Source organism: Drosophila takahashii, chromosome 2L (genome assembly GCF_030179915.1).
Source record: "Drosophila takahashii strain IR98-3 E-12201 chromosome 2L, DtakHiC1v2, whole genome shotgun sequence".
Classification (NCBI taxonomy): domain Eukaryota; kingdom Metazoa; phylum Arthropoda; class Insecta; order Diptera; family Drosophilidae; genus Drosophila; species Drosophila takahashii.
In genome coordinates this window covers 2,985,863-3,009,122 of record NC_091678.1, presented here as the reverse complement: position 1 = coordinate 3,009,122, position 23,260 = coordinate 2,985,863, and the positions used below count along the sequence as shown (strand labels likewise).

Here is a 23,260-nt window from a genome sequence, read left to right as displayed (position 1 = left end):
ACGGGCAAATAAAAAAGGGCAAAAAGAGGAGCGCATAAAGCAAACACAACAACAAGCCGAAAACAGAAATGTCACAATCCAGCAACAATCCCCAAACGCAGCACAAATTGCGTATGTTTTGTTTCCTCACAGTCCCCTGAACACACACATTTCCTCCTTTTTTTCCTCCGACTGCCGCCATTATTTGTGTTTTTATTGCTCCATACATGAAACAGAAAATAATAAAAAACGCAGTTTGGGCAAGGTAGCAAATCGCAGAAAGCGAGAAGAGAAGAACGGCGGTACGCCCGCCATTTGCCACTTGCCATTTGCCATTTGCAACAACTGTGTCGGGGGCACTTGAAAGAACGGCATAAAACGCCGCCGACACACCAGGACATATGCAACAACAACAGACCCAAGATAATCCCATGTATTCGATGTTTTTATACCCCTTGTTTATACATTAACAAATGGAGAGCAATGCCTAGTCGATATAATGATGGGAAAGTCAAAAGAACTTATTTAATTTTAGTGAAAGATTTTAAGATCGGAGTTTTGGAAGTGTTTTTATATATTTAATTTTATTTAATTTAAATGTCAAAAATTAAAAATATTTAAAACAAGGTAATTTAACAAATAAAAGGTTATGAAATTTAGATCTAAATTATTCGTATGTTTTAAATGGATACAAATTTCAGATGTTCTATATGATAGATTTGCATTAATAAACATTTTTACTTTAATCTTAAAATAAATAAAGTACCTCCTCAGAACTTTTTCCATTTAATAAATTTTAACAAATAAATTTCCCAATTTTTTAAAGGAAAAAAGCTATTTGAGTGCCATTTTACTCCGATGAGATAATCAGGCTTTCCAGTTTCCCCTCTCTGTTTGTTATTTCCTCAACGTTTTCAGAGTTTTTCTCTATAAAATCGGATACCCGAAATCAGCTCAGCATACCCTGCATATCGGTTATAAAAGCAAACAATAACAGATTTATTGCATATTTCGCACTGGTAATTGAGATTAAACAGTTGAAAAAATAAGAATGAAAACAGCCGCTTGGCATTTCATAAACCCAGAGGTCGGCATTTCCACTCAAACACACATATACATACGCAGAGAAAAGAGAGCCATAAAGGCAGGGCATAAATTTAAAAGCTCGTATATATCGTTTTGGCTTTTCCCTTAGTCAATCCTTTTTCCCCCGTCCCCAATCGATCCTGGGGCCAATCATTTAGGCTCCCCACTCACCTCCCCCCTCGAATGTAATTCATTTTAATAATTGTCAAGTGCCTCACTTTATTTATGACAAACTTTTAATAATTTAATTGCTGGCCCAGCAATGTCCTCATTGCCGCAGCTACTGGCTGCCTGGCATTATTGTTGCAATTGCTGGATTTGCTGCTGCTGCGTTCGCATTTAATTGATAAATGCGTTGGGCTGAAATAAAGGGGGCGTGGCAAGGGGCCACAGGACGAGGGAAGCAGGCAATCGAGCGAGTTGCCAGCTGTAATTATAGATGATTTGAATAATTCAATGCTCATGCCCGCCCGTCCGTCGCGTTTTGTTTACGCAATTAATTGTGCGGCTGTGTGCCCGGAGAATAACAACAACGGAGTGAAACAGTGGCCCAAAACGGGGAATAAAGTCCTTGAAGGGAGCTCACATAAATCCCAAGAAAGCCTAAGAATATATATGGAGGAAACCAAGTTAGGAAAATAAAAAAATCTTTACTTTAATTTAGTAAAGGTAATAATGTGATAATGTGACTTCTGTTATTATGCAAGTCACGAAAATTAAGAACTTTAAATAATTCATCCCTCAATTAGCAAAAAAATACATTTAATATTTTAATTCCAAAATGTGAATTGTAATAATAAAATATATTTAAAAAATGTGTATTTAGTTTTTATAAAGATCTTTTTAGCATTAAAAAAATCAAATTTAATTAAATTAAATAGAAAATATTCCAAAATTTAGAAAGAGATATAAAGATTTTTAGGAAATTAGGAAAACAAACCTTTTAGTTTTTATTATTTTAAAAAATCCATTAGAAATTTAGTAAAATATCTCTAATTTCATTATAGATTTGTAATTCAACTGTTAACCATTGAAAATTTTATCTTTGGTTTTTTCTTAAAAATAAACACGTACCTCTCAATAGGTTCTGGATATGCCTAAAATATTAAAAACTTATATTTTTGTCACCGTGGGCCACAGTACATATGCGATGGGGAAGCTTGGTCATGACTCGTTTGTCGGCCTGTACTTTCTGTTTCCATTGTGCACTGTCATTTGCTTGATAAGCATGGAATATGGAATTTGGAATACATATATCCAAAGCGCTGCGGCACACACATCGCACACCCCGACCACGCCCACCGCACAACATGACACGCCTGAGGCCTCGAACCATAGCCCCGCCCACCGCCCATTCCGCCTCTTTTGACCCGCCTCCCCGTACGGCCTTGGATAGTTTGGCGCTTGTCGTTCATAAGCAATTCATGTGTTTTCCGTAAACACTTCAATTTAATTTTAGTGCCGCGGGCGCGAAATTGCTGCTAAATAATTTAGGCAAAGAATTATTAGAGCAACCCTTTTGAGAGAGAATCTCTATCTTTAGCCTTGGGAAATCTCTACCCCTAGATGAGAGTCCTGCGTCAAGTTCAGGTGCGTTCAGGTGATTGCCAGCGGGACTGGAATTAACGGAGGTGTCAGCATAAGGCGGAAAATTGTCTAGTTTTTTTATACCCACCACCTCACCCACCCAGTCTGGCACATAATTGCGGCAAGTCGAAGATAAATTACCCAAACTCAAAACTTTGACCCCAGCGCCGTTTCCGTGAGTAAGATTAATGATGCGGCAATTGCCAAACAGCTCCGACCAACATGAAAATGGCCAGCAGAAGCAGTAGAACGAACTATCACAGCAACAGCCACTCGACAACTTTATGGGATTTGAATCAAGGGTTGAAAGATGTGGATGGTATGGGGGCAACATAATAATTTCAACGTGGGTGGCTTGCGCCACATGTGGCACCCCTTGCATGCCGCTCTTAGGTGCGAATGGGTGCATATTTATGGATACAGATACTGGGATACTCAGCAGAAAAGATACATTTATTGCTATGCCATAAACTTTGAGTAATAAATTTCATTTTTATTGTTCTGACTGACTCTCAGGTTGACTGACTGACTGGATGGTCTCTGGCTTTTTGCGGGGGCGATCGCTCGAGTACCGGGAAATCACCTTGTTAAGGGAAGGGAGTACTGGGGTCTCTCTGCCAAATTGGCATATTTATGACCAAAAGCAGTTTTACGGAAGGCGCTGCCAAAATAGCAAAAGCGATAAACGACACTTGAATGAACTGACTAAACTGAGGATGTTTGTATGGGGATGGGGATGAGGATTCGAGTTTGTGTCTGTGCTGGTATGTGATTTATATGGGCCAAGAAAAATCGCTGGTGCTAAGTTTCTTTTTAAAATGCCTCTCGCAAGATGAATGTATCTTAAAGTTTGCGCCGCTCTGCTAATGGTTTCATAAGACCCATTGCATATGTGCAGGTCGAGAATGCCGAAGATGGATCGTTTTGCATCTGTCAAGGTGTGAGATATGGCCAAGGAATCCAAACTAGTTGAATGGCTGGAATGGATACAAAGTGGGAAAGTGGAAAACGAGTATTTGGCAAGATATGAAAAGGAAGAAGATATTAAGGATTGAGTTGTTATTAGGGTGGTCCAAATAAAGATAAGAGAGATCATATAAAGGGCACAGAAATAATTTGAATAGTTTCTCAAAAACTAAAAAATAAGGGAAAGTAAGTTGTAATTTGGGTAACAATTTTTTATTAATTTTTAATTTAATTTTAATTTTATTTTCATTTTTTCTTTCATGTTTTTCTTCTGATAATTTGTCATTAACTCTTCTCTGACTATACGTAATTTTCGATACTATCGACCATAATCGATAGCCAAAACTATCGATGATGCACTCTATTGATGTTTTTGCAACCCTGCTTTATGAGGACCTCTTAATGGAATGGCAAAAACTTTATCTAAATCACTTTACCCACTTTTAGCGTATTATAACTCATACGTTTTCTTTAAGGACTCAAGCCAGAAAGGGCCCGGGCAAACTTTGCCGTATCCTTAATTGACTTGACGCCGATTAACTGTAATGTATCTCGAGGATATAATATGTATAAGGCGCACACTAGCATAAACCTAAAAGGGCGCACACCTACACCTACAGAGGCACGTAATCGCGCACCCAAGAACCTTTTTCATGTTTGGCTGCGTTAAATACACGCTCACAGTTTGTTAAGTTCATTTAAAGTTCTGATCCCCATCTGAGCGACGGCTTTAAAATCAGTTTTTTTTTGTATTTCTTTTTCTGTGTTTTTTTTTTTTTGGTTGGAAAAGCTTTGGAAGCATAAATGGGAGCAGCTTATGGGGCTGAGTTTAAAACCGACATGCTCACATATGCATGCTCTGTGTGCGGGGAGGCAACTTACATATGTTATTATCGCACAAACTCGCAAATTCTCGACAGAGATGGAGATACAGGCGGGGAAGAGCGGAAAACTGCGAGCCAACGACTCCCAAATGTATGCTACGTTTTTCAGCATTTTTCATGCTGCGCTGCTCAGCCGCAGTTGACGTCGGCGTCAACTAGCAGGACATCATCCCCAGCGGACGCTCATCATATTTATCCTGGTCCTTGTCCAGGACTTTCTTGCTCGCGCTGTTTGTTTTGCAGCTCGTTGACATTTCATGTCACTGTGTCACCGGCATAAAAAATTAAAAGTATAAAAATGATGCAGACCCCTGTGATCCACCCATTTAACTTTGGCTCTCATCCTCCTGCTCCTTCCATCCCCTTGCTGCAAATCGCTGGCATTATATGCGTAATAAAAACTTGCGGTCTGCCTGCCTGCCTGGCAACCTGCCTTCTGTTGACCTTTTCGTGGCATTCGTCCTTCTGCTCAAAGGAAGATGATGGCCGCAAAAGGATTTCTCAGCGACATCGGAGTGCTTGTGGGGGATTGACACTTTATTGTATAGTTTGCTCTTTGGCCTCTCCTTAAATGGATGGAAAAGGGTATGGAATATTCTACGGAAAGTCTTGAATAAATAAGTAATACAAAAGAGGCAGAAAAATAGTGGTAAATATATAAATATAATATTATGTAAAATTTGTAGTAAACAATATCCTTGCTTTTCTTTGTTTAAAACTACAAATATTATTTTAAATACTTTTAAGAGCATCTGTTATTCAGCTTTCTACACTTGCTGCCCTACAATTTTGTAGGTTTGCTTTTAAAAAGTTTTTCCGACAAGGTTGAGGGTCAGATGGGGCAACGCCCGCATCCGCAGAGTCCAACTTGGGCGGAAAAAAGGGGCGTGTGTGCGTGACAGACTGTCTCTAGGCCCCAAGCCCTCAGAGCCCAACCACCCACCAACCCACAAGCCCAACACTCCACCTCTGACCCCCAGTTGTTCTTCTTGGCCCAAAGCGATGCCTGTTTGCTGCTTGTCTGTCAGCCAACAAGTTAGTCATTTTCTGTATCAAAAAAAATAAAACGCAAATAAAAAACTTTTACGACATATTTATCTTTTTCGTTTTTATTCTGCCGCCCGTCGTCCAACATCCTGACTTCTTCGTATCTGTCTGTATGGGATAGGTGCATAAAGGTTGATACTACTTATATATACGCACTCAACTGTGTGATGTATCATTTGTTTTACATGGTCCAAGCGAAATGGGCGATGGGAAAAAGACTTCGATTTGTCACCATCAGCGTAATGAAAAACAATCAGCAAAAGTGCCGGGCGGCAAACTGAAGCTTTTCTGATTGCTTTTTCTCTCCCTGTATGTTGGGGAATTTAATGCTGAGTGCATATGGCAAATGACAGTCGGAAGATTAGGTAAACAGTTGGCGATTTGCCTGACAAGATTAGATTTATTAAATTAGAATATATTTATTAAATTGAAACGGAAGATGGATGTGATGTGCAGGCACTTGGACCAAATTACATACTGATTTTTTTCCTATTGGAAAGTTCGATTCTTGGGGACTACAAAATATATACTGTAATTTGGTTTTCATTTTGTTTCATCCCAGTTTGCATGTCATTAATTTCAATATTGTTTCCATATTGTTAAAGTATTTTTTTTTTGAAAGGATACTCTAAAGTTTGGCTGGGAAAATTTCAATAAAAATAAAAGAAAGTAAATAAATTATTATACTTACTTCAGAATTTATTCAATATAATTTTGCAGCAATTCGCAAAGGAAAATAGGTAGATAAAACTATTTCTGCCAGACAAATTCAACGACATTAGTTTCACAGTTATGCAGGGGCACCCACACAGTTTCAAGTCAATCTCAGACTTAAGCCGTATAATTTCTGTTATCCAGACCACCCACATCACCTGCTTTTGGCCATATTTCATTATGTATAAAATATATATGACTTATCCGAAGCTTTTGGAGCTGACTGGAAATAACTTACAGACTTAGTCGAATGGGAACGGGATTGAGTGCCAGTCTGCCGGCTCTCTGAGCTACTATTTTTTTTTTTGGCTCCTAGTTTTATGGCTGGTCGTAATGTGCGCAGGTAGGTACACCCCACCCCCACCCCCCTTACACACACACCTTGGCACACTCAAGGTAAACCGTCGGGAGTCTTAAAGCTCAACAATCGTGCTAATGGCCCGTACTCGTCCTTGTCGCCGTAAGGTTCATTTCGTCTGGAATGGTAAGGTTCCGTGGTTCCATGATTCCATGGTTCCATGCCGAAAGAGCCGAAAGTTTTTATTTGTTATTATATACTTTGGCGTGTCAAATAAACATCACACATCTAGCGTACATGAAACATGTTTTATATGCGACTTCTCTGCGGCTGTTGAGGCCTCTACGTGTTGTGGTTGCGCACTTTCTTCTAGCTTACATCTGTGCAGAGAGAAAAAAATATATTATGCTCTAAGATCAATTAAAATATATTTGGGATGCAAAAAAATATTAAATAGGATTTTTGATATAAGATATAACATTTATAGTCTTAATTACTTTATATTTTTTGGAAAGGCATATTTTTCCTCAGTGCACTTTTTCTTTTTAAGGCTAGGCATTTCCATGTGTATGAAAGATTGCATGGCCATGGATGGGAGTTAGGCGAGAAGAGGCAAAGAGGACTGTGTCACACGACTGCGGCTCATTTGCATGAGTTGTCGCAGGCTTTTAGTCGAAAACTTCCTCCGTTGTCGTTTGTGATGCGAGGGGTGAGAAGGGAGAAGAGGGGTGTTCGCTTAAGCCAAAATATCAACATTGGTTCAAAAGTATTGCGAAAACAATTAAATCAAGTTAATTGTTTTTACCCGTCGTCGCTCTGGCAAACCGAGATTTTTGAGATCTTAGGGATTCGCACGATTCTGGAAAATGTGCTGTGAGGGGTACAAATTGTTCGGAAACTTAATTAAAACTTGGTTGATCCATTAAAGTATAACGACTGGAACTTAATTTTATGCTTTAAAATAATTAATTTAGTTGGATGGAGCATTAAATATTTAATTATTGTAATAGAAAACTAACAAACTGACCTACAAAAATAAATAAATTCTAAACTTCTTATACCTCCAATATAAACATTCGAATTATTTTTTTCATATCCAAAACTAAAGCAATTAATTTCGAATTTTTGCTTTAACCATTAACTTTTTTTTGTTTTTCTTCTACATTTTTTTTTGTGACACGGTGCGAATACAACGCGTGTGGACTAACGTTAATTTTATGCCATTTCATTTGCTTTCGCTTTCCAAACGTGTGATTTATGCAAAGCAGCAGCGAATAAACAAATGCCCCCGGCCAAGGTGTCTTTATACGGTGGATTTATGTGAGCCGAAGTGCTGAAATGAAAAGGGGGCCCCTTCTAGATTATAAGATTGTATTTAGGGATCTGCAGCTGTCTATACAGAATGACTTTTTTCCTTTTCTTTGCAGGATGCACCTGTATCTGGTGCTGATCTCGTGCCTGGTGAGCTCCTCGCACTGCTGGCAATTCGACGGCGGCGGAGGTGGAGGTGGAGGCGGTGGTCATCGGCGGACCAGGAACACGGGAAGGAATCCTCCACCGTCGGCCAGGGGATCTGCCGCCTTGCTGGGCTCCCAGCAGCAGGACATCCTCTACGCCTGTCCACTCAACTCCATGTGCCAGTGCGCCGGTTTGCCCAACGAGACAAGCACCCTGATTGAGATTAATTGCAACGAGGTGGCCCTGTACAAGTTTCCAGGTAGGTGACCCCGTCTATATGCTCCTCCGATTCGGAGGATATAACCACCCCACCCACTTGTATCGCCTGTCAATGTGTCCTTCCAGCTTGTCACGCTTTATTTATGTGGCAAATATTTTCATTGCCAGTTGGTCATAAATTGCCTTGGCCTTCTTGCCTCTTCCTTTTCCCATTTTCCCATTACACCAGCCATTTCCCATTTTCCTGACCAGTCAACTGCCTTGGGGAGCTTTGTGCTCCTGTCGCCTGCAGCTCGGAAAATGTAATTTTTTAATGAAGCCCCAAACAGCTTTGTCGCGCGGCCCACAAATAAAATGAAATCTTACATTTAAGTTTGCCAATTAGTTGTAAAAATAAAGTTTCCTTTCCTCTTTTATTTTATTTTGTTTTCTCCTCTTTGTATTTCCCTTTCCCTCCTCTTTCTGCACAAAGTTTTATAACGATTGCTGTGGCAAATTCCACGCAAATTTTTGGTAGTTTTCATACCTGGCATTTTATTGAGTGCCGGGGTAGATGGTTTTATGGCGTGTGATATGTAGGTTTTTTTTACAGTAACATTAACAATAATTATTATATTTAAAAGGCATTAAAAAAGTGTTATTTTTTTATACAACTAAGAAGAGTTCTTAAAAATTCAGTTAATAAGCAAAACTATTTTTAGTTACGAAGTAGTTAATATACTTCTCCAGGAAACTTTCTCAGTTCACAACAAAAGGTTCCGAGCTCGTTTCCAAATTTCATTAAAAACTTTATAGCTGGGTATTCCATAGTCGAAAGATCCAATCCAACCAGGACTTTTGCTCCCTTTTTAAGTAATGAATGAATGGCAAGTTTCCATAGCTCCATTGTCATTTTCCATTTCCATTGCGAGCGCAAAATGTTTCTCATTGCGGTGGCTTCTTTTCTCCTCCGCCTTTGTGTGTATGTTTTTTGAGACTTGTGTTGAAAATATTACCATTCTACACCCCGCTTTTCCTGCTGCTTCTTCTTCGTTAACAACTGTGACACGCCCACAGAGTCGCCTTTTTGGCCAAAAGTTGCCGCATAAAGTTGCAACACAACAAAAAATACAATAACAAAAAAGGGAAAGAAACAAAATAATAAACAAAGTTGTTGACTGGCAAAACACACAAAAATTGGCCAGACATTGGCAGCACCGGGAATACATGGAGAGAAGAACACAGGAGAGGAGTGGAAATAAGAAATGCTATTGAAAACTTTCCCTCCTGCTCGGAGGTTTTCCCCCCCGGGGGAAATGGCCACTCCGCATTGGCAATTTATCCTTCGTTTCTTATGCAAAACTTTCCAATTGCATCTGCATTGGCTTTTGCTTTAATGAAAAACTTTAAAATATTACGACTAATCGAATTAAAACGAATGGCACGAGGAGCAAGCTTTTCCGACACTCGAATGCTGTATTTCATTTACTTCTTGTCTCAGAAGGAAAACAAGAGAAAAAGCTATTCGAGTACCTCAGATACTCGTTACTCATCGAAAGGAAGTGCAAGGGAGATAGAAATATGCATGCAGCAAAACTACTGATTACACTGCTTGAATTCCATTATTTGCTCATAACTTTTTAATGATTGGTCCGATTTGAAAAATTTCTTCTACATTTCGATTTGTATTGATAAACACAATAAAATTGCATTTATATTTTTCCAAAATCTTTAAAAATGTGGGCGCTAGATACATTTTTAAATCGTTTCTGGGCGAGGAGGCGTGGCGCTCGGCTGAAACATACTTGCGCTGCGTAGGAAGCAGTGCTGCCATTTTGTCCTCTTTCCGGACAGATCTGTCCTTTTTTTAACGGCTTTATCCGGAAAAAATTTCAAACATCCCCTATCCGGAAATCTGTCCTTTTTTCAAAAATAAGGTTTTGAGTGTTATTTTTGCTAGTCGAAACCTGTTTTTATATGCTAAAATGCCTTTTTAACCATCATTTTTTCAGTTCAGCACTTAAAAAAAAATTCTTTTTACAAATTATCAAAGAGACGTAAAGCAGTCGATGGATTTTCTTTATAGTACGATTTTTTCTGTAGCAAAAAAATTAGGAAAGCACTTTTAAAATTTCTTAATTTTTACTCTCTGTTTTTATTGTCAGAAAAAAATTCAGATTTGAACGACTCTTTTTCGGGTTTGACGCAGATATTTAATTTTTTTGTATTACGAATATAGTTACTTGATATGCATTAATTACACTAGTTTACAAAATAAAATCGACCTCACCCTAATCGAAGGCAACCTTAATTTTCCGGTAAAGTACATCTCCCTGATTAAGAAATGGGCACTTATAATTTTTTGTATGGTGTCAATTTTTTTTTAAGTGTAAAAAACGTTTTTGGCCCTTTTTTATTTTTTATCTCGAGTTCTGGTAAACCGACTGAGCTCATCGATGACTCATTTTCTCATACACAGCATTGAGTTTCAGTCATTAGTTTAGAAGCCACACCTCGTCAAAGTTAAAAAATTTGAAAAAAATTCAAATGGCATAAATGGCTTCGTTAAAAATACACGCAAAAAAACCGAAATTAGTTTTATAACTTATTCTGGTAGATGGTACTTTGACAAAAAAAAACAAGCTAATGATCATTAGAATCCACCAGAAAATGAATTTTATATCGATTTTTTAAGTTGGGCAAAACGGATATTACAGCCCTGTTAGAGCCCTGTCAGAGACCTGTTGTCTCAGTTAACAGCTGTAAACGGCCAAAAAATCATGGTTGTCCCAAACTTAAAATATTCATATAAAATTCATTTTCTGGTGGATTCTAATGATCATTAGCTTGTTTTTTTTGTCAAAGTACCATCTACCAGAATAAGTTATAAAACTAATTTCGGTTTTTTTGCGTGTATTTTTAACAAAGCCATTTATGCCAAAACTTTTTGACACCATAATCAGGAAGATGTACTTTACCGGAAAATTAAGGTTGCCTTCGATTAGGGTGAGGTCGATTTTATTTTGTAAACTAGTGTTATTTTAATAATTTTAGATTATTACGTATACGCACAAAAATTAACCATGGTAAAATGATCAAACAAAGATGGTTGTGAGTCGGGCGCAGTAGATCATAACATAATTGAATTTTATTTAAAATCCATTTATATTAAGTAAATATAGAAATCATTGGTAAAAACAAAAAAATGTAGGAACATTTACTTTTGTCCTTTTTTTTGTCCTTTTTAAAAATTTTTTGTCCTTTTTTTCCTTGTTTTTTGTGGTTTATCTGTCCTGTTTCTCAAGCTAAGTGATGGCAGCACTGGTAGGAAGCCCAAGAATATGTGTGGGTAATCCCAACTTTTTAGCTTTTTTAATTTCCGAGATCCCAGCGTTCATACGGACACACGGACATGGCTAGACCGACTAAGTGGTACATACTTTTTCACGAATACAATATACCCACTCACTGTACAAATGACGGATATAATAAAGTGTGTTTTTACTGCTTCAAGCACATTGCACTCCAAGCAGATGTCTCAATTCTAAAGACTGCTCCAAAAATATGTATCTACATCTATACGAATTTTATTCTATATATGTATATGACGTTGATGGGGATGTTAGCGACAACGATTGCATTCAAGCAGCAGAAGAAATGTTGCAGCTGCAAAAGTTTTGGCAATTAGCAATTCTAATGCAAACGGACACACAGAGAGAGACCGAGGGATGCGAAAAAAGAGGAAGAGAAAACACTTTGGTTGACAGCCTGGCTAATTGCGTGCCACGCCCCCCACAGCCCACAGCCCCTCATCGAATCGTCTTCCTGGCTGGCCATGTCACCATGTGGTCGAGAGGAGCCCCCTATAAAAAAAATAACCCAAACTATGCAGCCAGAAATTTAAAAAGTGGATGGGAGCAGGGAGCAGAGGATTTGACAACTGTAACCGGGGACCCAAGGACTAGTTGAAAATTCATTTAATATTTCAAAATTCCTAGAGAACATGCAGCAGTGGCACTTTTGTGTCCGTAATTTAATGTTGAATTTCTATTGTCTATTGGGGACATTCAAAATGCGAAAAGAAAATTGTGGAGCTACAATTTAGATTTATTTTTAATGTTTCATTTTCGGGCTCTCTCCTGCTGGTCACTTTCACGCTTGGCCAGAGGCATTTTTTGGCCAGATAGCAGCATCCTTGGTTCGATTCGGCCGCAATTTTCATGCCGAAACTATTTGGGGAGCGACCGAAAAACCAAAAAACCGAAAAACGAAAATGAAAGACGACAGTTTGCCCACATGCCGCACGTTTCCTGGTCCCGTTTCGTTTTCTGTTTTCTGTTTTTCGTTTTTAGTATTTTTTTGTACAGGACACAAACTATATGGATATAAATGGTAGCTGCCCCGCCCATCACACCCACTCGGTCTTCCTGTCTTTAGTTGCCTTCCTGAATGCCGGGGCAAAACAATAACTTTTCAGCTGACGTAATCTTCATCAACACACGGACGCACAGGCTCTAAGGCATCTTCTCCTCTCGGTTTTTGGATATTGTCGGTTCGTCGGTGGTGGCAGCAGATTGTTCCCGAGTTTTAGGCAGCTTTAGTTGGGTTATAGAGCACACACAAATTGCTGAATGCATTGGTTGAGTTGAAATTTAGGTCTATACAGCACAATACTTGTCGTAGATTTTGTCGTATCACTTAAAATGACTTGGCTTTTAGCTTTTAGTTTACAATAGAACTAAAGCTAAGTGCATGTAGTTTTTTGGAAATCTTGTATTTTGGTTAGGCAAATACAAGATTACAATATACTCAGCACTTTGTTTTAATGGTGTTTGGATTTCTTCTTTACTTTGTTAGCTGGGGTGAAAAATTCACAGACTAGCCAATATACTTCCAATAGTAAAAAATATTTTTATTTCTGATCAATATCATTTTTATAAAACCAAAAAATTATTAATTGTAAAATCTCTCTATTAATGATTTTTGTAAAAATATACAAAATACTTGGAGAAAGCAAAAAATACATATACAAATACAGTGTAAAGTCTCTTTACTCATGATCTGAGGACAACAGAAACATAAAATGTGGATTTCCTAAACCATATTTTAAATATTTAAAGAGTGTAAAAAATGATTTGAATGTCGTTGGCAAAGCAATTTGGTGTTTTTGCTGAAGGTTTAAACAAGTCAAAGAAATTTCGGTGGTTTTGGTTGAGTTAATTTTGAGCTTCTCTGCTGCTTCCAATGCTGCTTTCCTTCAAAAACCGACACTTTGTTATTTGTGCTTTATTTTATTTTGTTTTTCTTTTTTTTCATATATACTCAGTGGGGCAAGTTGAATAAACACTTGGCAAGTGACGGAAAACGAGACGAGAACGTTGGACGTGGACGAGAATACAAACAGCTGGGAGGATGAGGTTGACGATGGGAAGTTGCGAATGGGAATGGGAGCGGTCTTCGCTGGTCTGCCTGGAAGCAAAAGTAAATAAATAAATATGCTTGGCATTTTGTCAGAGAATTGACTTGCGGCCATAAAGCACAAGCCAACAACGTACGCTTCCAGAAGAAGTAGGAGTCCTCCTCCGCATCCAGGATCCCTGTATCCACATCCCCCAGTCCTCAAGTTCCCATTCCCCAGTCCTAAGTTCGTTCCCCGAGTTCATTTCAGTTGTTGGACCCTCAGGCACGGGGCTAGAAGTTTATTAACGCCATATGTGTTGTTGCCGTTCTTGTGTTGGTTTGTCCACTCATAACAAAACACTGGCAATAGCTTAGATATGCACACGCCCCCCCACAAACACACATGTGTACTTATATATACATATATATATGGTAGATATATAGTCTGCTCCCTGCATGAGAAATGCGCCGGACTTTACTTGGCCCACGTGTTTGCTGCCTTGGTCGAGGGAGGCGCACGCGTGTCAACAGGGCGTATGATTAATATTGTATTAATATGCGATATGTAATTAAGATGTAAGCTGCTCTGTGCTTATATTACTGTTTGTAGGCGGTCATACCACGCACATGTGTGTACTATATGTGTACTATATATGCATGCCTGCATTGACATTGGAATAAACAACAATCTAAACGTAGCTGTGGCTGTGATACGATCTTGATCAGAGTTAGCTTTACTTTATGCACCCAAAGCCAACAATTTAATTTGGACAATATTGAAATGCTCGCTCTGGATTGGTCATTATTGAAAATTATACTGGTAATTAAAAGATTATTTCGTTCCTCACTTTAGAATTGAATGAGAATTCAATTAAATGGAATTTTATATTCTACACATTATTTCTTTGTCAAAACATATAAATATTATTTGTTGCATCCAATGCTTTTAATTTAATATTTATAAGAATTATAATATTATTTGTTATTTATTACATTATTAATTGTATCTATTATTAATTGAAATTTATATTTGAAAAATATTTACTTTACTCTAATTCATTATTATTAATTGGTGCTGTAATGCTTTTAATTTAATATATTTTAGAAAAAAATAATTTAATTATTATATTAAACAATTTGTGGCATAATAAAAAAGATTAAATTAAAGATTTAGTAAATTTAAATAATTATTTCCTGCGAGCCTTAAATAAAATAAAATTTTAAAATGTCATACGAAAGTTATAATCAAATACCCAGTCATTAAACATTTAAGAGCCATTCCTTCTAACGAGTTTCCATAATTTTTCAACGATCATTTTGTTTTCTTCAAGCGACCTGCTCTGGATCCTTTTTAATGTCTTCAATTTTTGTGTGACTCAGAACAAGCTCGAGGGAGACATCAAAGCCGCAATTAAATTACGATTCGTTGAGCATGTGTTAATTAAACAGGAGCACCGGGGGAAAGGACCAAGGTCCTTGGAGTGCACGCGGGGCGAGGGAGGGCTGCTCTCAAAGGAGTTGGTCACCCGGGCGATACTCACATGGAATTGGAGCTCCTGACAAACGCACACAAACACACGAATGCTCGTTGGGAAAGTGGGGAAAGTGCGGGGTGACCATGTGTTTTAGCCTGATTATGGTAACGGCTGCTGCTGCTTTAGACCAAAGGGAATTTCCATGTCATGCTTGTCAACTTAAATTATGGCCTGACCTTACCTTAAGCATTCTGCGGGGGCGGGGCTGCAAATGCCAGCCCAAGTCCACCCACAACCTCAGCCCGTCCGCCAACATGGTAAATATTTTTCGGTCGAGTGGCGTGTCTTTTTCCCGCTTTCCCTCTCTCTTGCTCCTAGAATTTTCACAGCGAAACTGACGTGCAACATGAAAATGCACTTTTCGCTTTTAATTGAAAAATTTCTTCCTCTTTTCGGTTCGTTTCGGCTCGTTTCTGTGTTCCTGTGTATTGTCATTTTTGGGCTTTTTTAGAGGGGGAGGCGCATCTATTTTTATTCAACCATTTTTCCACCGCATTTGCTATGCATTTCGGCCATGTACGAGTTTTCCTCTGCGAGCATCTGCATTAAAGTCAAAGCGAAATTCGCGACTAATCCCGGATTGTCAGAGATTGACTCGACCATCAACGTTTTGGCAGAAAATCCGCAGAAAAAAAAACCGAGAAACTTGACTGCCGAGCGAAATAATTAAACATCAATTTGATGAGTTCAAACGGGGCGGGAAAAAATCAGGCGAATATCAAAGCGTTCTAGACAAACAGAAAAAATACCGCATAAAATAAAAACTGACCAACAATTGATTGTTTCTTATAAATATTCAATGCGCCAGAGAGTGCAAAAATCAATCGCTCTATGTTTGACTATTTTTTTGCTTGCATTTTTGTGCGCATGGAATATTTAATAAGTGAAAACGCACTGATTCCCGATGAAACTTTGTTGAGGTTTGACTGGCAGGGAATTAAGCTCGCAAAAAAATATGCAAAATGCATGAAATCGTTCAGGGAAAAACTTTTGAAAATTGTAAATCGCTCAACTGTTTTTTCCCAATGAGCGTAAGCGATATGCATTCCTTGTTTTTTGTTTGTGTTTCAAGATAATTAAATCAACCTTGACATATTGAAGTGTCATTTAGATTAAACTAATTTTTTTCCGATTTAAAAAGGCTCTTAAAAATTCACATTTTTCAATCGAATGGGAAGCTACATAAATATATTTTGGTTAACTCCCTAATCGATTTGGCCGTTGAACCATAGAAATTTAATAAAAATCGAGTACGTTGCGATTCATTGTTGTACTTGGGCCAAGATGTCACTGTCCTGTCTTTGGCACAGCCATAAAATGAAATTTGTTGCCTTTTTTTGGTGGCTGGCTGGGGCGATTCCTTTCTGCAGGCACTGTGCCCGGATCCTGGGCCTCTGGCCCAACCGGAAAACGCGCACAAAAATCGAGAGCGTGGCTTCATCGCCTGCGGGGAGCTGGTTTTCGGGATGGCCCGTGGACTCGGGTCCGGGTCCTCTGGACTCGGGGAGGTCCATTGTCTGATGGCACGCTGATGACCCATTTGCCTTAACGCGCCGGCGATCAAAACTGCCAAAACAAAAGCCATCATCGTTAGACGGGCAAAAGACATCTATGTATTGGGAACGGCATGGGGAATTGATGGAAACGATGGCGGCCCGGGCATATTCCCTCGTTTAGGGTAAACGCTTCGAATGCCGTTTAAAATCAATTTGAATGATGAACTGATGGCCACCAGCGCGTCGAGGTCTCTCACTTTGTGCAGCGTCTCGGATGTAGTCGAAGTACAGCCAATATCAAAGCAATTTCCAACACGGAAAAATATTTTGTAAAGAACAAGGGAATTTTTCTGTTATATAATAATTGGAAATATTAATTATTAAATTATGTTATGTAAAGAATACATTTTCTGCCAAGGAACGGACAAACGGACGGACAGATGGACGGACGGACAGATGGACGGACGGACAGACGGACTGAGTTGCAAACTTCTGACTGAATAATTACCCTCAGCAAAATCATTCAACCAATTAATTATAATTTTAATAAGTATATATTTTTAATAATTAAAATGGTTTCTGCTGAAATAGATATTTGTGACCGAAATTTCGGGCATTTTTCCACACCATTTCTAGTGTAAAATTTTAATTCTAATAATTTCCATCTATATATTTCCTGATCCTCCGCAGAGTTCATGCACAGCAGTGTGCGCTACATCGAAATGTCCAACACACATCTGCAAAGTGTCGACGATGAGACCTTCCAGGGACTGCGTCTCAAGACACTGAAGCTAATCGACAACGAACTGCAGGATATATCCGAGCGAAGCTTCAGGTGAGTGGTTCTTTTTATCCACTGGGGAAATAGCTAAGTCACGTTGGTAGACGAGAGATGGGAAATGGGAGATGGTGACCCAAACGCACACCTGCCATGGGGAATGATGACAGGACAGTTGGCTGGCCGGCCTATTTACATGACCCCTTTTTCACCTGGGCGCGTAAGAGTGTTTGTACACATATGTAGAAAGCTTGTGCATGTGTGTGTCTGCCAGTGAAGAGTGTGCTTTGTGTGTTTTTACAACATAAACCTGCAAGTTGTAAAAAAGGCGTAAAATTAAGTTTAACAAAGCGCGGAGGGGCGGTGGCGTCGCGCTTTCACTCGCGGGGCACTCAGGCTGAAAATGCAAGCGGGAAATGCAAACTCACACACGCAGCGGAAAACGCAAAAAAAAAACAGAGAAAAAATCCAGAGAAAATGAAAAACTTTCAAGCGCTATTTGTTTGAGTGTAAATAATCACAAAAAGAGAAAAGCAGAGCAAAGGGAGAATTTGAAGGTCTAACACCGAACAAATAAATGCTCTAATCAGCAAGAACATTATGTGTTAATTAAATATAAAAAATTCCTTACTTATGAAAAATATAAAAATTTTTATTATATTTGTCGTTAGAAAAATTAGAAAACAAAAAAAAGTTAAAAAATAATGAGTTTTTTAATATCAGTAATGGCAATTATTACCATGATATTTCGAATGAAAAAAATTCTCTGAGTATTAAAAAAATAATAAAATAAAGTTTTTCTTTTTGATGACCAATTTATAACTGCCTTTTAAAGTGTAAACATCCAAATAGAGAAAAAGTTAACATTCACGGGGGAAAATGTGCTTGTTGTGCCGACTGTAGTACAGTGAATACCAGCTCTTATTTCGTCAGCATTTTGTGATTCAGTTCACATTACACATCACACATTTGACTGAGGCTGCAACTTTCCGTTTAACTCCCCCTTTTTGGCCACCTTATTTTGAGAGAAAGGGAGACGTAGAGATCGTGGGAAAGAGTCGACCGCATTTGCCAGCCTTTTCGTTTTTTTTCTGCTCTTCATCTTATACGCTTTTTGTTGCCATGAAATGAAACGCGAACATTTTTTAACGAGCACAAAGGATAACCAGAGTTGGGGTCACGCCCCTTAACCACAGGCGACCGCCCACCCGCACACGCATTAAGCTGCTAAAGTTAAATGGATGCCCACAGTTAACGGTTTGTGTGCAGTTTTCCCGGCAGAAAGGGGGAGGGGGGTGTCAGCCAAAGACACAGTTACACACTCGAATGGCATTAAGAATTTAAATCAAACTAATTAATGCTCATAAGGCTGGCAAATGTGGTTAAACTCTACCTCTTTTTCTATAGATATATTCGTATGTGCCTTTTTCCCCATACTTTTACTGTAGCCTTTAGAATGTGCTTCATAATATACTTCTGCCGCAATGTCAATTAGTAGAAATTTAGGTAGGGAAATGGAAAAGCCTCTAGAAAATACTCAAGTAGAAAAAAATTTACAAATAAGCTGTGCTTATAAATAATCTTTTAAATAGCTTAATTAAAACTATATCAACTGGAATTAAAATTTCTGCTTTGGTGTAGAGGAGGGTAAATCTTTAATAACTTTTTATCGGCTTTTAATGGAGCTTGAAACATTTTAGTAATTATATCTTAAATATAAATTTATTTTATTTTATTTATTTAAGTATTCTCTTTTTATCTCAAATTGACTATCATTTATTTTCCTTATAAACATATTGAATAAATAAACTTTAAGTTTGCTTTTAAAAATATTTATTGACACATACTCAAATATGTACTTTTATTTACTTGTGTTGACCTTAAAACACCCATGTTTGAACAGTTTCCCGCTCTTGACCGCATGTGTGGTCAGTTAAAGTTTCATTCGCATGTACCTTATATATATATGTATTCCAAACTTCCCACTATATATACATTTGTGTACCTTTATAATACCCACAAAGGAGCACTCACGAGAAGATTTGATTTCATTTCGGTTGCGGGCTATGATGCCATATGTAAAAGTTCTCATCAATATTTAAGCACTTATGTATTTCAAAAATTGCTAATTAATAATTTACAGTGGTACATTGCTAAATTAAGCACACGCACACCACATACTATATATGTTAGTAAGTCCTGTGCGGGTCTGTTTATGGATTGGTTTGTTTGTTGTGTGTTACGTTGTATTTGTTGCGTGTTCAGTTGCAAAGTGCCGATAAATGCGCACTTCTCCGGTATTCCATGAACACGGTACATATGTACATACGTACGTGCATACCAGAGTGACATGCCAACGGGGGCTTTTCAGAGAAATTAAAACAAAGAGAAAGTAACTAGAAAAGAAAAAGGTAATAAAAGCGGTTTAGAATATTTCAATTCTACAAGCTTTTAATGTTTCTTAGAACTTTAAGGAACTTACTTATCGAAGTTTTCGGGGTTTTGAAGTAACTTGTTCCTTAAACAGTAACCATATACGCAAATATTATTGGTTCATTAGAATACCGCCCTTATTAAAATTGTTCAAAAGTGAAGGGAAAATCTGAAAGTCTTACTTAAGCTATCTTAATCTATCTTGAGTGGCATACTGATTGTGCAACCCTCGAAAGTTGGTTATAGGCCTAAATTGTTACCAATAGTTATTTAGGAGTATTTTGATGACAAACACGCTTCCTAAAACTGAATCACGCACACACGCAACCGAGGAAAAGCAGGATAGCAACTACAACAACCGGCAAATGGCATAAGAAAGCCGAAACACAAAGAGAAGGGCAGAAAAGGGAGAGGGAGAGAAAAAGCCGAAAGTGGTTGAAAAAGAACCGCAAAAATTTGGTTTTGCGTTTGATTCTTCGTCGCATAAACAACAAGTCCTGGACAACAACAATAACAAGAACAACACCAAAAGGACTACAAAAGGATGCCGCTGCACTTGTTTTTGTTGTTGTTGTTGTTGCCACTAAGGAGGAGGCTGAAGCTTGTTTGGAAAACCTCGTGGTTTTCATAATTGAGGTCGCTGTTTCCCCGAACTCTGTTTGGTTTTCTCTTTGCAGTTGCCATGCTATGAAAAAAAGGGTGGACCTTGGTAGAAACTATTTAAAACGAAAATTAAAAAAAAAACTTAAAAAATAAACTACAAAATAAATCATGCACCATATATTCGAAATCTTTAAATTTTTCTTTTATTTTATGACAATTTTGTACCCACTGCGTATGAGCTATGTGAAATATTACTCATACGACACGTAAGCCAATAAAACTTTCTGGCTTCAACTACCAATAGCCTCTTATAGGCTAAATATAATATATATACTTTATTACTTGTATTAATATTCCACTTTAACAAGGTCCTGCTCATTATTAAAGTTTCTAAACAGTGCGTATGCGTGACAAAGTTTATAACCATCTTGCAAGCATGAAAAGCCATTCCGAAAGTTTATTTTTTTCCAAGCATGCCTTATAGGCACTAAAAGCTCCTTATAAAAACATATACTAAACTTTAAATTCTAGTGTGGTCCACTCCCTTGCACATGTGTGTGTGCTTGCTAGTGTCTGTGTGTGAGTTTGCGGTGCGTGTGTATAACTATTAATGGGGCCCAGAGAGGAAGTGGAATGGGTAATACGGGGAGTACGGGGAATGGGGTTCCAGATGGGGTCGCCTGGGTCGCCGTTGCTACGCGTTAATTAAGTTTAAATATTTGTTTTCCGACTTGTGTGTAGGATATGTCAAAAGGCAGGCAGCACGTCAATTTATATGAGCCGGGGGATGGGATGGGACTGGAAACGAGGATGGGATGTTGATGAGGGGAAGAGGATGGACCCAAGCGGAAACTGTTGATAGTTGTGAACAAAAGTTTTAGTGAAAGTTTGAGCCATTATATATTTTTGATAACTAGTCCCCCTGCTGTTCGTGTGGAATGATTTAGATAATATTCACATAGGCGAGATGCCACCCCGTTCGTCCTTGGTCTCATCTGATATCTCCCTTTGCAGCACGATGACACACTCGCTGATGACTCTGGATATATCTGGCAACAAAATGCAGCACTTACCACTGGATGCTTTGCAGCGGTTGCACTCCCTCTCGCGACTGGTGGCGCAAAGGTAGGTCTGGAGATTTTGAGGTTAAAGTACTGGAAGTAATACCTATAGATTGAAATAAATAAAACATTTTAACAGGGACCGTAATCATTATAAGTGTAAAAAATAAAAATCTCCATTTAATGATTATTTTGTAAGCGAAAAAAATATCGCTCAGAAATAATTAGGGTGTTCAATTGCGTTGCAAACTTTGTAAAGTGTAAAAGTGTATATCAATTCCAACAACAATTTTTATACAAAATAGTTTTAAAGGCCTACTTTTGAAAATTTTTTGTATGGAAATTGTTGTTGGAACTGCCTTACACTTTTACACTTTACAACGTTTGCAACGCAATTGAACACCCTAAATGATTATTATGTGAGCGATATTATTTCGCTTAAAAATATCACTCAAAGTGCGATTACAGCCGTTCTGTACGGAATTTTACAAACTTTTAAATTTCTGATTGTAGGTAGAACCACGGAGCACACATCGAGTTAATAAAAGAAGGTGATTTCTTTGTATAAACTTTTTAAAACGCGGTTTTTAGTTAACATGAGGTATGCTTAAATACAAAAAGTTGTATCAACCTTAGAACTTTATGTCATTTATTTATTAGTAAAACGACTTAACAAGATGTTATGAACTATTCCACTTAGATCCAACCCGTCATGTGGGCTGGGTGTTAGTGTGTTGGTCCACCGAGCTGTAAGCACGAGTTCGATTCCCACAGAAAGTGTTTTTATACAAAAAGATTTTTTTGTTTTTTTAAGCGGTTTATACAAAGAAAATTTATTTTTTTCTTAACGGAATATGTGTTCCGTGGTTCTACCTACAAGAGCACATTTAAATCTTTGTAAAATTCCGCGTAGGACGGATGCAATCCCACTTTGCGTGATATTTTTGAGCGAAATATATCGCTCACAAAATAATCATTATTTCTGAGCGATATTTTTTTTGCTTACAAGTAGGGTGTATTTGTATGTTCTGGCTCACTTTCGCTTTTTTCTGGGTTTGTTCTGGCTCACTTGGGCCGGCCGGCCGGCCGGCGCTTATCTGGTTGGGGCGGAAGTGGCTCGAGCGAGGCTGGGTGTTATCGCGTTCACTCCCCCGCCCTCTCCTCAGCCTCTGCTGACGTTTTACTCCCACCCCCCCCTCTCCCTCCCCCTCTCCCTCCTCCTCCTCCTCCCCCTCCCGCTCCCGCTCCCGCTCTCCCTCCCTCTCCCACTCCTCCTCCCACTTGACCACTTTTGTTTTGAAGGTTATATAATATTTTCTATGCTAGCACACTATTCCACTATATAAAATAATAAACATAGCGCAAAAATCTGCTAGTCAGAGAAATCAATATACTCCTTAACAAACTTAACACTACACACACGCTCACACACTTTTTTTTTTTTTTTTTTTACCCTATTGATGACTTTATATATATTATTTTTTTTGAGTGCAGGCTGATCTACTATGTGAAAATATAGCGCAAAAGTCTGCCACCAATAGAAATCAATATACATACTCTTTATCTAACTGATATTTAATCGTGTTTGAAAGCTGTAAATATATTTATGTGATGGACACAAAAAGAAAGGTCTATTAAATTAACAGAACTTTCTCAGCGAATCCATCAAATCAATATACTCTTTCTCATTTCACTTTCACCCAACATGAAGGCTATAAATATATTTATGTGTAACGA

At 38.2% G+C, this 23,260-nt stretch overlaps 1 protein-coding gene across 1 annotated transcript in view; it reads left to right on the top strand.

Annotated features, from left to right (window-relative positions):
* Positions 1–23,260, top strand: part of LOC108062270 (chaoptin) — a 47,140-nt gene that overhangs the window by 17,060 nt on the left and 6,820 nt on the right. The window contains exons 2-4 of the mRNA XM_044395149.2: positions 7,989–8,278; positions 17,339–17,483; positions 21,477–21,587. Coding sequence (XP_044251084.1) covers positions 7,990–8,278; positions 17,339–17,483; positions 21,477–21,587 — 545 coding nt within the window. The 5' untranslated portion in view covers position 7,989. The remainder of the gene's footprint in view (positions 1–7,988; positions 8,279–17,338; positions 17,484–21,476; positions 21,588–23,260) is intronic.